We start from the raw sequence: 15425 nt of genomic DNA, 5'->3' as shown, positions 1-15425 counted from the left end.
GAGAACGTTCCTGGATGGTCTTTCTAGACTCTCAGCCGAGAAGCTGAAATGTATATTCTTCAGCCGCTGAAACGAAAGGGGGGGCAACAATTAACCAACAGGTCTGTCCATGGTCTAGCGCCCCTATTATCTCACTGACCCCCCTCACTCGTTCCAACTGACCTGCACTGGCTGCCTCCCTGTTCCTCAGACACGCCAGGCGTGTTCCAGCCTGTCCTTGTTGTCCCTGCCTGAAATGCAGAAATTCCCGGAGGCATATGACTTGTCCTCTCATGTTTCAAATGTCACCTCCATCAGACCATCCCACCTGCCACCTTCAAGTACGTGACTCCATTTGACATATATTCTACTTGTCTACCTCCCAGGCCCCCCCCTGGAAAGGGGCAAAGTTGTTTCACTAACTGCTGAATTCCCAAATGGCCTTCCCTTAATGTTAACTGTTACAAGCCTGGCCAGCAAAGCCCAAGTTCCTTGCCTTAGAAAGGGTACTGAGAGGTGACTTCCGTCATTCTACTCACACGTTTATACACACCTGACTTTGAGCATACCAGTGCACCAGCTAGATCCTACCACTCGCATATGCTTCAGGTTTTGGTAAATTCAAGTGTACATAAGCAGTTCAAAGGTCCAAAGTCTCCCAGAACGCTGCGATCTCAATATGCCGTGAATGGGGTTTATTTGTGGAGGTGAATATGTATGTCGTAAGACTCAGGATTAAAGATGTCAACTTTTGACAGGATAGTAGAGCAGTTTTTCCATAAGGAACTAAACCAAATGTTTTCAATCAGAAAAAAAAAAAAAGATGCTTTAAGTAAAAACTATGGTTTATATGTTAAAGATCAATGGAGAACATCCATTGATCTTTATTCGACTTGGCAAAATCAGCATTATTAAAAGACAGGTAACAAAATCTGACCGTATATTGAATCTGACAAATTAAGTGCTACAGTATCTAGAATATTACGTAAGAAATATCAACTGAGGGGAAACTGGGTAAAAGCATCACATGCAGATGCTCCTGGCGAAGGGGGTCTACACCGCAGGTGAGGTCCACAGTGTGCAGCGCATAAAAAGTCCTACGGAAAATGCAGCTGACTTACTGGAGTGAAGTGTTTTTCCTTCGGGGGAGAAAGAGGTGGTGAAGAGGGGCAGAGATTCAAAGGCATATGCAGAATGGCTTCTCCATTTCAAAATGGTCGTAAAAATATTTAGATCATGGCACTAGGGCACCTTTGAGGAAAAGAACACCTTGACCAGAGTAGGCTCATTGCATAATTCTTTAGTAATGTGTACGATTTTCAAGTAATGGAGCGGACTGAAAGCAAAGCTGTATTTTAATCGTGGCTATCTGTTTTTCTTCTCGCCCTCGGGGGCTCGGTCCGCCTCGGCATCACAGGGGCACTTCTCCACGCAGTTTCTGGGGAACCACCCTCTCACTCGTGAGGCACCTGAGGGAGAAAATGCGACTGATGAGAAACAGTCAGATACACCCGTAAGTCCTGTACTTCATATCTGAGTCAGACTTACTACCCCCTGCTCTTTACCACCTTTTATAAGCAGAGTTTGAGGGGGAAAAAATAAGGTTTTCAACTGCTTGCTACTAACAATCTAGAAAATAGGTTATTTCTCCAACTCCATTATTTGGGAAAGTGGCTAATGTGGTTCAGAACAGCCCCGAAGCAGAGCCGGGGGAACTCAGAACGGGCGTCCGCTTACCCGTGTGTGATCGTGAGGGTGTTTCTGACATACTGCCACCCTTCATCGATGCCAGGGAACTGTCTCCCTGTAGCCTTTGTGAAGTTCCTCTATAGACTTTTTCTAACATGTAACAAACAACCCTTAGCAAGGTTGCCTAAGCTGTCATTTGAGGTTAATTTATGATCAACCCAGTGCCTTTAAAAGAGCATCCTAGATTAATCTTCACTTTGAAAGGGAACAATTCTAGCGTGTGAATGTGGATTCACTAATGTTAACAAGTGCACCACTCTGGTACAGGATGTTAAGAGAGAGGCTATGTATGTTGCGGGGGGGGGGGGGGGGGGGGGGAGCTATATAGGGATTCTCTGTATTTTCCACTCAATTTTGCTGTGAACCTAAAACTGCTATAAAAAATAAGGTCTATTAACAGCCCCCACCCAAAACAACTGAAGATAACCTATTAGTTGTTATGGTAACTTACCGGGAAAGTGCACTCAAGGGGAGCACATGGCACAAGGATGGAGGGCACAGGCGCCAGGCCAGACCACTCAGGCGGGGGCCTTGGCCCTACCTGTTTCTAGTGCGGTCTTGGACACGCAGCTCAGCCTCTGCTTCAGTTCCCTCCCAGTAAGATGTGGATGCTGACACCGATACCTGCTGCAGGGGGCTGATGGGGACTTCACTACAACACGGGAAATACCTGTACCAGTGCCCGGCACACAGCGAGGCATGAGCTCCAGTGTTAGCCATCATTAAAGAGACCTGACAGATGTAAGTGCTATGGAGAAATACATAAGGAGCTTCTTTTTGTTGCTTAATGATGTGCCCTGCTCTTTAGCTCTCCTAATGCATGTGATATGTGATTGTTTATTATTCTTCAAAGGTTTGGAATTACTGCCAGCCATCTTATCCTTTAAACACCCCCTTCCATGTTTCATACCTTCTGTAAAGGACTCATCAAGAATTTTGTCTCCATACAACCAGTATCTGAAATATTTAAAAGATTAGAATTGTTTTGTTAGACCAGAGGCCAATTTCGTCAATGCAGGAGAGGTCCAGGACTGACTACACTCACCGTAGCCCTCTCGTGGCTAAGACGAGCTCCCCTTTCCGCAGCCGCACTCGAGGCTCTTCAGTGCAGGGGCTTGTGAAGAACGTCCTGAGCCCTTTATTCAGAGGACAGCAGGCGCCGCTGTAATCTTCTATTGCTTTATACCGAACCTGTCATCAGTGATCGGAAGAACAATTTAACGTTTCTCCATTACCTGCGTTCATGTGTGAATTCTTTGTTAAATATTTTATTTAGAGAGGGGAAGGGAGGGAGAAAGAGAGGGAGAGAAACATCGATGCGTGAAAGAAACACTCAGTTGCCTCTCACACGCCCCCCAACTGTGGACCTGGCCCGCAGCCCAGGCATGAGCCCTGACTGGGAATAGAACCGGTGACCTTTCGGTTCACCGGCCGGCACTCAGTGCACTGAGCCACACCAGCCAGGGCTAAGTCTGAATATTAATTGTTAAAGGTAGACCCAAAGTATCAGGTGGCAAGTCTTTCCCTCCCAGTTTGCTATCTGAGCAGGCCCCTTATAGGAGGCAACTGATGTTTCTAGTTCTCAAGGCTTTTCTTACCCTTCATTTCAAGCACATAGCTAAGAAGTAAATTCCAGAGCAGTGCTGCCCAACAGAACTTCCTGAAACAATGGCAAAGTTCTCTCTTTGTGGTATCCAGTGCAGTAGGCCCTCGCTGCACGTGGCTACTGAGCACTTCTAACGTGGCTAGTGCAACCAAGGAACTGAATTTCTTATTTCGTTTTAATTAAGTTAAGAAGCCACATGTGGCTAGTGGCCATAATATTATACAGTACAATTACAAAGACAGGTTTCATACTAACAAGATATACGGAGCAAAATCATCTTCCTGTTGGCAATATACATCGACTAAATTCCCTCCAACCCTCCAGGCCAAACTATTTAAATGAAAACAAAAGTGAGTTGCATTACATGCCAACAAATGTTTTATGGAATATTGTTTAATAAAAGCCAACTGTCGGCTTCTACTCAAAGGCAATTTTAAAAACTATTTAGAATTGTAGAGCCTGACAAAAGAAAAAAGAAATTAGTACCATGGCAAAAGAATTACTTACACTTCTCACTCTTTTATCTGCTTTTTGCTTCAACTGTTCGATCTAGAAGATAAAAAAGAAGTATCTCAATGTTTATATCAGAGTGACATGACAAATTCCCAGTTTTCCAGGGTTTCAAACTGCTGACAATTTAAAGGCCACATGTGGGTTTTTTTTCTTTTTTAGCATGAAGAGAAGGCCCTAAAACTAAGAACAGGGGCTGAAGGAGGGCTTTCTTCTCAGTTCCCTGGCTAATTTCGTCCTTTGTGTGTACTTAGAGAGTGCTCCCTGGGGCTCTCCGCCCTCCTGGAGCTTCCAGGCCAGACCTACAGTGAAGAGGCCAGAGTTCATGGATTCCATAGAGACATGGGAGGAAGTATGCAGAAGTCACCAACAAAGAGTCTCACCTAAAAGTCATCATTGCGACTCACTGTTCTCTACTTATTCATAGATGCATTTCGGGGAATAAAGAAAATACATAGTCTCTGTCCTAGAATCTTGGTCAAGTAAAGTTAAAGTACAGGGTATAAGAATTAAATAAAAATATGAGACCTCATGTGCTAGCACACAGGACTATATGATCAAGTGCCAGGTCCAGAGGGGTCTACAGTGCAGATGTTAGGCTAGGGAAGAGGGTGGACTGAAACTGGTCTTAATAAATTCTAATAGAGAGGAGATCAGATGAGACAGAAAAAACAGTGGGGGCGAAGTCAGGTGCAGGAATGAGAGACGACTACATTGAGTAGTCTCTCAGCTGATTGGAAAAGATGGTTCCTGTTTGGAAGTAGTTGGAAGGTAGTTTTAGGCCAGATTTTATAAAACTAAGTTAAAGAATCAGGACTTTATCTCACAGGTATGGAGAGTTAAGCAGAGATTTAAATAAATGGAGAGACATCATACAAACACTGCTTAGATTATTAACTTTGAAAAAAGTGTTTATTGTTTTCTTAGAAAACGTCATCATCTGAGTTACAGGAAAGTGCAGGGGAAGAAGGTGAAGCTAAGAAGAAAGGCCCCTGGACAAAAACACTCACTGTTAAACTGTACTGCTGGCAGCCTTCCCTTATCGGCCACTCCAGCCCATCTCCTTCTGGGACCCCTGACCAGGTAAAAACCTGTTTAAAGTTCTTCCAGCGACTCCCCATATCATAAGGAAAGACAAAGACTTCATCCAGTTGATAATATTGAATTCGATCTTTCGCCTGCGGGTAACAAAGATATAAGATGACAGTGCCTTAAATGGCTTTTAGTGATACACTACTGAGAACATTTATTCCCCAGATTTGTACCGTTCTCCAAAATACTTCCTCCTGTGGTGACGTCAGTGTACACAGAAGAGCTAAATAAATTGATCACAATATGGGAAGAAGCTGACATACAACACCGACCTCACAGGAGAACACACAGACGACGCGTGACAGGGCTTATTTAGGAACGAGCATTCAAAATGCATATTGTGACAGTTAGTGACTTTATTCCATGCATAAAAATTTCTCAGTGCTCCTTCTGTTTAGCAGAGAAAAGAATCCAGGTGTCAAGAAGAGGTGCGGACAAACGGATTTAAGAGGTAGCCAGGGTTTATTCATGCGGAAGGAATGGTTTTGTGTGGGACACTGGAATGCAGTGGCACCTGTGGGAACAGCCAGGAAATGTGTAACGTGGGAGTCATCATTTTATGAAAATTATTTTTTTAAAACCAGCAGACATGTGCAGATCTCCCTGTTTTTTATACCATTACACATGCATATGTACTTACTGGTATTTGCATTTTGCATGCATATTTTATGCACATACATAAATATTCTAGTTGTATAAATTATACTCTAGGCATTTAAATTGTTAGCTTTAACTTGAGATACTAGCTTAGAATCTTCTTAAGTTCCACTGACACCTAGTGGTATAAAGATACATTATTTATTCCTACAATAAGTGAACAAATGCAGTTGAAATTTGTTGTATAAATTTTAGTGTCTCGTAATTTCGATAAATTTTCTAAAACTTAATACGATCATTTATTTGAATATTTTACTCAGCAACAAAGAACCAGTTTTAAAATAATTCCTAGGTTTGGCATGGCACTTTACAAAGAGACTTGGTCACCAACAAAATAACTGTTAATCTAATGTTAATATATCATGCTAACTAGAAATGATACTTTGAAATATATTATTATCAAGGCACAGTATTTTAAGGAAAAAGCTTCTTGTAGTTACTTAAAAGGCGATATTGATGTTAATTCAATGAAAAGAATTATCAACCTGTAAAATACATGAATTTACTGAATTGTGTAAAGCCATCCCCACCCAGAGAGAAAAGGGTAATTTCTTTTCCCTATTTATGAGTAAAAGCTTCTGAGTCTTCAAAATGGATAAGAGTCTCAGAGAAAAGAGACTTAGGCTATTAGCAAAGAAAAAGTGGTAAGGATGAGAATACCTTACAGAAACGACCTAGGCACAGTCTCTGCCCAAGAGAAGCACTCTGTGAGGGTGGGGGGCGATGGTTCTATCTAGGCTACATGTTAAAAGGTGACAGAGGTGTGTGATAGGTGCTGTGTGACGGGAAAAGCAACAGAAGTACTTAACCTCGTCCAGGGAGAGTCAAGGAAGCTTCCTTGGAAGGAATGAAACCTAAAGTCTTGAGGAACAAGAATTCAAGCGAAGAAGCTGGAGGAGGAGTGTTCTAGCCAGAGAGCACACGTGGAAAGAAACAGAAGATGTACAAACAATGAGTTACTTGGAATTAGCTGGTTTAGAACGTGAGATGGGGGTGGGGGTGGGGGGTGGGAAATGCCCGTTGAAGCAGCAGATAAGGGAACAGATGGGAAGGTTTTATTACGTATAAGTGGAGGATCTTACAATTAAACCTGTACATCAATGGTTCTCAAAGCAAGTTCTGCACACCCTTTTGAGTCTCCAAGACCTTTCCCTGGGGTTCAACAATGTCAGACAACTTTCATTACAACACTAAGATGCTAATTGCCATTTTCACTGTGTTGTCATTTGCGCTGGTGGGTAAAACTGCTGGCACCTTCAGCAGGAATCGAGACAGCGGCACCGAGCTCTATTAGTGGCTATCACAGTCTTCGCCACTACATGCTCTGAGTTCAGAACAAAACAACCCTGCACCCCCGGAAAAACAGTTTTTACAGAGAATGGCTTTCATGAAGCAATAACAATTATTATTTTTATTAAATCTCAATACCCAAGTAGATGTCCTTTTAATATTCTGTGTAATATTAATCCAGGGATAAATCAAAATGTCTCCTATTTTTACCTTTTATGTTGCATACAAACGACTGAAGGAAGCTATTTGGTAGTCAAATTTTCACTTCCAAGCGTTAATTAGTTAATCTGGTCTATGAGTTAATCAGTCCTTTATGAATATTGAGGAAAACTAGTATTAAATTTACCTTTTCTTCAATCCATGATTCAATAGAAGTTTGGTTTCTGAGAATTATTTTCATCTGAAAATTAAATAACAAGCAATGAAATTTTATAATGGAACTTTGGTTCATTTAAGATTATTCTTTATACTAACCCTATGAGATAGTGTTAATTGCTCAATTCCACAGGTGAAGTTACCAGGACAGTAAAGGTTAAGTAACACAGCGTGAGGTGCATCTGGCTCTCAAGTCCTTGCTGTTAACCCCTGTACCGCCATACCTCTGCATAAAGTAATCACGTCAACCCATAAGCAAATCCGAATATAGGATTTTAATAAACTCTCATGTTTTAAGGATCATCTTCTGAGTAAGGTGTTCAGAGTATTAATAAAACATTGATATAATCCATTCGATCAGTACTTAAGTGTATTTTGCTATTAAAATCTCATCACTACTTAACTTTAAATATATAATTAGTCTATTTATTACAGGTAACAGACTCACTTCAGTCAACCTAGATATTCTGCTTGCCTTAAAAACTGAAATATATTCAGTCCAAATCGTATTCGATTTCCTACATATAACTAATCCATTTATGGAGGTTTTACACCACAGAATTTTAGTTTATTTCTAATATGATCCTTAATTGTAGGCATTGGGAAAAATAATTAAAGAATTTGATCCCAGACTAATAGAAAGCATCAAGTATAACCAAAACCAGATTATTTTTAAGATTTTATTTATTTACTTTTAGAGAAAGGGGAAGGGAGGGAGAAAGAGAGGGAGAGAAACATCAATGTGCAAGAGATCCATCGATTGGTTGCCTCTCGCACGCCCCAACTGGGGACCCAGCCTGCAACCCAGGCATGTGCCCTGACTGGGAATCGAACCAGCGAGCCAGGGCAGAACCAGATTATTTTAAACTAAGAGTTGAAGAATGGTTGGGCAGTGCCTAAGGGCTGTCAAGCCAGCATTTCTAATTCTATAGCAATTCTGCATTTCCTTGAAGTCTGGCTGTGTCTTCACAGAGACAGTGTGGCATAGTCAGAACAACCCTGGACGGAGTCCTCATCCTATTCCAAGGGCCTAGTGCAATACCTGACCCACGGTGGACCTTCAGTTAATGAATAAACTTATTAAGTGAGAGAAGTAAGTAAAAAAAAAAAAAAACTGTTTTGTGACCCCGTCAGGGTCATATCTTCCTTCTCTGTGTTCCCGTAGCACTTTGTACAAGAACCTATGACAGACACATGACCATGTATTAGTTAACTTTGCTAATTCTGAGTTCCCTAGGGGTAGGGCCTGCTTCATTTTCATTAGTGAAGCCTCAGAAATTAGCAGAGTAATTCATCAGAGTAGGCATTAAATAACACCTACCTCATAGGTGTTATTGAGATAAAATGAGCTAACATATGTAAAGTGCCTAAAACAGTGTCTTGCACATAAGAACTGTTCAATAAATGTTAGCTATGTTATTATGATACTGATTAAATATATGCTATTATAAAATAACAGCAGTAATTCCATTTACTGAATATAGGAATGAATTATCTTAGGTAAGTCACTTAACCTTTCGGTGACTTAATTATTCATCTGTGAGGAAGAGAAAATAATGCTCATCTTGAAACTCTTTTGGGGCTGATGTGAGGATCAGCAGGCTATAAACGTGAGAAGAGCTTTCTCAACCGCACAGGGCTATATAACTCCAAGGTAACCTTTCACAAATCCAATCACTTACCTAGAAATTTTGGCAAAGCTACTCCAAAATTATCTGACCAGTACATAAGATTAAATTAGTTATCTACATGGAATAAGTAACAGTAATACCCACTTCTCATTACAAGCTGCCCCCCAAACTTGACAGCTTTTAGCTAGAAGTAACTGAGGAACTTACCTGGATAAAAAACAACATCCCAACTGCGATGGTTGTTCCTAAAGCTAATCCCAAGGCAAACAAGGTGGCAGCAAACGCAGCTAATCCAAACGGAATAACTGGAAGAGGATCCCTCCGGGCTGCGCTCATATCAATCTTTACCGTGTTCCACCCGAAGGAGAGCTATGAACGACAGCACACACTTGAAGGACGTGGTTGTCTTACGCGGCTAGGCTCTACTGTGACAATTAAACCCACTGATTAAAAAGATCAACAAACGACGACTAGAAATTCTAGCTGAAGCAAACGTAGCTGTTTCTAATTAACACCATGGCTTGCACTCGTACTGACAACGCACTACAGCATTCTTATTTATTCTCAATTCTTATTTATTCTCAACTGTTACTTTTTTGTTGTTGCTAACGTTTACTGAATCCTCAGAAGGTGTTAGGCATACCCCACAAACACTAACATGCATTAAAACATTAATCTAAGTTAACTAATTTAGACATTAAGTTGTAACTGTCTCCCTCTTCTCCTTGCTTCTCTACTTAATCATTTTTTTATTGTTATTCTATTACAGTTGTCCCAATTCTTCCCCTTTGCCTTCCTCTGATCATACCATCACCCTCCTCCCACGTCAATTACCACACTGTAACGCTTCTGCACAGCTAAAGAAACCATCATCAAAATGAAAAGGGAACTGACCATATGGGAGAACATATTTGCCAGTGATACACCAGACACGGGTATGATCTCCAAAATATATAAAGAACTCACACAACACCAGGAAGACAAACAATGCAATTAAAAAATGGGTAAAGGATCTGAAAAAACACTTCTCCAAGGAGGACATGCCCAGAGACATATGAAAAGATGCTGAACATCACCAGCCATAAGAGATGCAAATTAAAACCACAATGCTTCTCTCTATTTACAGTAATTTTCTAGAGCAACAAATACAGCCTAGGACTCAGCTGTTTCTTCCCTTATGTTCCACAATCAGAGGTTAAAAACTGGCAAAACACAGCCTGGCCAGACAACTCAGCTGGTCAGAGCGTCACCCTGACAGGTCAAGGTTGCAGGGTCTATCCCCGGTCAGGGCACATACAAGAAGCCACCAATGAATGCATAAGTGGAACAACAAAGTGATGTTTCTCTCTCTCTCTCTCTCTCTCAAATCAATAAAAAAACGTTTTAAGTCCTTATATTTAAAAACAAACAAACAAAAAAAAACCCCCAAACGGGCAAAAGGCATGCCAAATATAGCCTGTAGATGTTTACTGCCTGGCCTGCAAAATGTTTTTAAAATATTGAGTTAGGTGCCAACATTTAAAAATTGGAAGATTTCACATTTATAAAAAAAATCAGTCTTTGTTAATCGAAAAACTGGAAGATCTAGCATCACTGGTCTGGATTCCCAAACATGAAAAAACCGGCCGAGGTCAAATATGGGCTGTCCTCTATAAGCTGAAGGGCGTGTGTTCTCCAGAATGCCGCAGTCCCATGAGGACTGTGCCCTCGTTCACCCTGAACCTTATCTCATGACTACCTGCCCACAGGTCAACTCAGTGTGCTGCAGGGACTGTGCCTGCTCCACGAGCCACCTTCCAGGGCACTGGGGTTAGAAATCAAGGAAAGAAGTACACATTGTCCCGAACTGGATGGAAAAGGAAAGTCCTCGTGTTGCCTTTTTCTTGTTGCTCTTCCTCTTTTCCCCTCTAATTATTCTTACCAGAGCTACCAAGTTTGAAATTTAATAAGTTATTTATATATATATATATATATATATATATATATATATATATATATAGTACTAAAATAATTATCAACTCAACTGGAGCTAGCAAGGTGAGTTTCCAGAGCAAAATAATCTTTCTTCATTTAAAAAATTAAGTTGTAATGCTTTTTAAAAAGAAATCCCTGTAGAGGTAAAGCGAAGTTCTATTTCCCCCCTTAAATCATAGAAAGCATCTCTCCAAAAGGGACTTCGTAAATAATCCCGGTAACTACTGCTGAATCTGGCACGAACGGGTTTACAACATCTTCACCTACCCGGTCATAGAGCTGTGTATACATGGTCATAACAAAAATGAAGGCAGCGTGGCTGCAGCCCAAGGGCGCCAAAAGCAGGAACAGTGTGAACGAAGCATGGTTTTGGTGACCACAGCAGTTGTTCATCCAAGGACAGTGGTGGTCCATCTTCATCACACACCTGACAAGAAATGTTTACAAAAACCATGAGGTAGGCGATCCTGTCTGTTTTAAACAACTTTGGTCTTCAAAAGACCAAGCAAAGAGGAATCCGGCATGTTCATGAGTCAGAGGAATTATATTACATGGACCAGGAAGAAAAATCTTTTGAGTTTTTGAACAACTCTGAACAGTGACATCTTTTAAATCCTAAACAGGGCAAGAAAGGGTGGGCTTTGTAACAGCTTCTGAGGAAAAGATGCCTGCCCCTTGTGAGTTTTTTTTTTAAGTCAGGAGGCCCACTGAGAGGTTCATTATACAGAAATGAGCCTGGTTCCTGGTTTTCCTCTGCCTCTGGAATGCAGCGACTGAAGTGGAGAACAATAGAGACTTGACAAAATCACTTATAAATCTCCACTGGAGTTGATGGGACCTAGCAGCCGCTTGTGACTTCCTTCCTTCCTTCCCTCATCCGTCAGATGTGGAAGCCCTGAGCCAAGGCAGTGGGCACAGCTGTGCATTTTTAAAGGTTCTAGCTTATTTCACATTTTTTACAGCGATTCAGTTTTCTTCCCATTGTTTTTTTATATTAAACACTGCGATACTAGGCCCCTGGCTTCATCAGATTTGTATGAAGTGTAAACGTGTTAGTGAACTAAAGAATGGGAAAAGCTGCTCTCCTCTGTGACTAGACGCAGAACAGTCCTAAAGCTAGTCCACATGACAGTCGACAAGCACTGTTAATTGTGACCAATGGAAACAATGGGAAGGTACAACCATCTAGGATGCTCTTGGCAGGGCAAGAAGCAAAGTCATTCTGTATTTTTCTAAAAAAATCTTTTCACATGTAACAAAAGAGATGTGTTCACTATCAGAATTGATACTTCAAGAATAAAATGGAGATTATGGACACAAGTATTTTGACCATATTTTTTACAAAGTAGCCACCTATTTTGTAAAACGAGGATTGACGTGGCAGAAAGAACAAAAGACCAGTCATCAAGCTGACCAGTCCCCGATGAATGGCAAAGTCGTACCTGTTACACTTTCGGCAGTGATGTGACCGCGGTGCCTTGTATGCCTGGCAGACTTGACAATACTGCAGGTACATGCAATCCTGAGAATTTTCCTTGGCAGCAAAATATAACCAAAAAATACATCAGATAACCAATCCTAAGTAACAACAAATCTGATGAATAAGTGCTTTCCTATGGTTTAATTTTCCTTTATGGGAGATGGGGGAGGGATGGAATCTTAACTTGCACTTCCAGTCCTTTTATTTGAGATAAAATAATTTTAAGTAAAAAGTTTGTGGTAACAGCAGCACTCTCCCAGTTACCCAGAAATCATTTTTAATTTCTCTTCCCTATGCTCCATCCTAATCCATTGTCACTGAGTACAGTTGGCTCTAGTTATCCAAAATCTTCGTAGAGTGGAAGTTCAGAAAAAGGCTGGCTGACTCAAACATCAGGGTTAATACTTTTTGTAACAGTCCTGTGGCACAACTCTGATTCTGTCAGAGCTCTGCTTGAAAACCTCTAACTCCCTAGAGTCTAACAAATTCTCATGTGTTTGAGGCTTCCATAATCTGCCTTTGTTTCCACCTTACCTGCACTATGCAATCTGTCCATTTCATACTCCCACCATTTTCTCAACCTGAAAAGCCTCTTGCCATCTCCTGTGGAAACTCCCACTCCTCCTGTAGGTCCCTAGCTGAAAACGATCAGTTCCTTCTAACGTCACCAGCACTCACCACATTCTACTCCATAGTTACTTGTCTGAGTGCCTCTGTTTCTCTCCTCAGTTACAAGGTTTTTCATAATATGAATCGGGTCTTAGCCATTACTTTATTCACTTCGAATAGTACACTAGTACTTCTCCAATACTAAAAAAATCTAAGAATCATTCTGGGGGGTTTATTAAATGTAGATTCTGACTTAGGTCTGAAGTAGAGCTCAAGATTCTGCATTTCCAACATGCTACCATGTGATGTCCCTCAGTAAGGAATATGAAAATTCATAAGCATAAACTTTCTAACAAATTTTAAGAAGCCTTAAGTTGATTCATACTGAATTTCCTAATTTTCACTGCAATGATATAAAAACTTTGACTTAAACTAAGAGTTCCTAAAGAGTTTTTCTCAGTTCTGAGGATGTTAATGTATTACAGGTAGAAAGATTCTACAGCCACATTGCACTGTGAAATTATAACAAAGGTGTATGTGATATGCAGTTCTTCCTAAACTTATGACCATGTACTCACCACCACCCTTCATTTCTTTTTTTTTTTAAATGCAGAACAAGTATTCAATGAAATTGCTTTAGGAAATACAAATTTAGATTAATATTTTTAAAGAGATATGAAATAAACAATCTGAGATTTAAATGGCCGGTGATTACAATATACTTAGTCTGTAGCAAGGCAAAAAGTAATCTGTTTGATATTATTGGTGAAGATAAAGCAAAAACTAAATTATCAGTAGATTATTATTAGAGTTCATTCTCTAAAGGGATCTTTTTCTTACCGGTTTCCATCCCAGGGGGACAAAGCCAGGACCAACAAACATAGCATTGAAGTAATTATAAAGGATCATGACAGTCCAGTTTATCAACATGATGAAATTCACGCTCCCTCCAGTTGTATGTAAAGGCCAATACCACAGCACGGAGTCAATCATGGCCATCATAGAACATATTGCTATAACACCAAGTGCTATAATGGGACCCCAGTGACACAGTCTCTTTAATTCTTGGAGGTTTTCAAACTTGATAACCGAGCAAGATGAGCCCATTCTGGTAAGGAAGAATGTCTTCCTATCTTTAAAGAATTATAGACTTCCTTTTTCTGTGCACACATTTCCATGTGCCGCAAGTCCATGTGTGTTCTTGGATTGTCATGTCTTCTGTGCGACGTTAATGCAGATTATGCCACGTTCACCATTCCGTACTCAGAGCTCTTTATCTGAGCTATGAGAATCCAGTATCTTGGTCTGAAACTGTCTAAAGAAAACAAAATGAAAAAGATCAGTAAAAAAATGTCTTACATAGCAAAGGCCAAAAACCACCTAACAAAACCATCTCACAAGTGCACTACCATGGGATGAATAGCGTGTCAAATGCCAAAAACCCCACTATTTTTACCTTACTCAAAATAGGGTTCAAGTCTAAATGGCATGTAATGCCAGTCTCGGGGCTGTGATTGTCCAACGTTTAGCGAATGGTTTGAGGAAACAAAGAACTTTAGAGCTGGGAAGCAGCGCCTTAGAGTTGATCTAACCCAGCTTCACAGAAATTGGTTTGGAGAGGCTACGTGATTAGATCAAGGTCAAACCTAACAGCTAAACCAAGTCATTCAACTCCGTTTACGGACTTCTAAACTACCTTCTACGGAGTCTTGAATTAAGTCAACTACGAGCCAGACATGGTCTACATTATTGCCTGCAGTTGCTCCCCGAACCCCAACAGAAGGGCCAAAGGCAAGGAAACGAGGGAGTTAAAGCGAAGACGGAGCAAGGAGAGGAGAGCCAGAGGTGCGTATGAAATCGCGACTGGAGGCGTATAAGAAAAAAGAACATGAATGAGAGTATTTTAGAAAAAAAGAAGAGGAAGCGCCTTCTGCGAGCGCGGGCAAGATTTGTAGACGGGCAGTTATGATGGAACTGCAGTGAGTCAAGGGAAGAAGATCTGAGACACAAGGGTAATAATAACTTCCACACAACACAGGCCGCTGCCTTGTGCCTCGGTTTCCCGCCTGTGTCAGGAGGCAGAGCTTTTAGAAATCCTCACTTAAGGAGGGAGGGGGGAAGGGGGGATCATCCTTGTAAGCGTGGTTGGTCCCAAAGTACTTAAGATTCTGGCCTCACTCGCGTGGAGTGAAGACCGCCAAAACCATGGTTACGTCCCCTGCCTTGACTCCCACCTCAGTCTGGTCCTTGATGCCCTCTCCTCGGCCATCACATTTCCGGGGCGGCCTGGGCTCACCCGGAACAGCTTTTCTCCTTTTCGGGAAACTCCATCATGGGCACCTCAGTCCACAGCAACCAGAAAGCAAATCCTGTTCGCTAGAGGGTGGGATGCGGACGCTACAGGACCCGTCCGGCTCTCAGCCAGCACTCCAGCCGCAGTTCTCCCGCTCAGGCTGGGTGCGCAGTCTCCGTG

At 41.4% G+C, this 15425-nt stretch overlaps 1 protein-coding gene across 5 annotated transcripts; it reads right to left on the bottom strand.

The window, feature by feature from the left end:
• Nucleotides 1-231: 231 nt before the first annotated feature.
• On the bottom strand, nucleotides 232-15418 carry ZDHHC6 (zinc finger DHHC-type palmitoyltransferase 6). Of its 5 annotated transcripts, none has more exons than XM_024555620.3 (11): nucleotides 15187-15418; nucleotides 13793-14267; nucleotides 12306-12397; nucleotides 11131-11290; nucleotides 9097-9258; nucleotides 7230-7283; nucleotides 4855-5022; nucleotides 3842-3883; nucleotides 2774-2919; nucleotides 2639-2685; nucleotides 232-1448 (listed from the first exon to the last, which is right to left on the bottom strand). In XM_024555620.3, the coding sequence occupies exons 2-11, from the start codon at nucleotides 14057-14059 to the stop codon at nucleotides 1345-1347; spliced, it is 1242 nt and encodes a 413-aa protein (XP_024411388.1). In that variant the 5' UTR covers nucleotides 14060-14267; nucleotides 15187-15418; the 3' UTR covers nucleotides 232-1344. The 5 variants fall into 5 exon arrangements, with proteins under 5 accessions (XP_024411388.1, XP_045047305.1, XP_024411386.2 ...); XM_045191370.2 differs by having other exon boundaries at nucleotides 13793-14263; XM_024555618.3 differs by having other exon boundaries at nucleotides 15249-15418.
• Between the last annotated feature and the right edge of the window lie 7 nt (nucleotides 15419-15425).

Source organism: Desmodus rotundus, chromosome 4, assembly GCF_022682495.2.
Source record: "Desmodus rotundus isolate HL8 chromosome 4, HLdesRot8A.1, whole genome shotgun sequence".
NCBI classification, from domain to species: domain Eukaryota; kingdom Metazoa; phylum Chordata; class Mammalia; order Chiroptera; family Phyllostomidae; genus Desmodus; species Desmodus rotundus.
Note: the sequence above shows the minus strand (reverse complement) of the source record. Positions and strands in the feature narration are given on the sequence as shown.

Bases quoted from the DNA above. Each gene is read 5' to 3' on its own strand.
- ZDHHC6 (XM_024555620.3), bottom strand. From the start codon at position 14,059: ATGGGCTCATCTTGCTCGGTTATCAAGTTTGAAAACCTCCAAGAATTA. The intron at 9,259-11,130 runs GTAGGTGAAGAT...TGTCGTTCATAG, and splicing joins ATACACAGCTCTATGACCGG to CTCTCCTTCGGGTGGAACAC. The intron at 5,023-7,229 runs GTAAATTTAATA...TGTTACCCGCAG, and splicing joins AATCATGGATTGAAGAAAAG to GCGAAAGATCGAATTCAATA.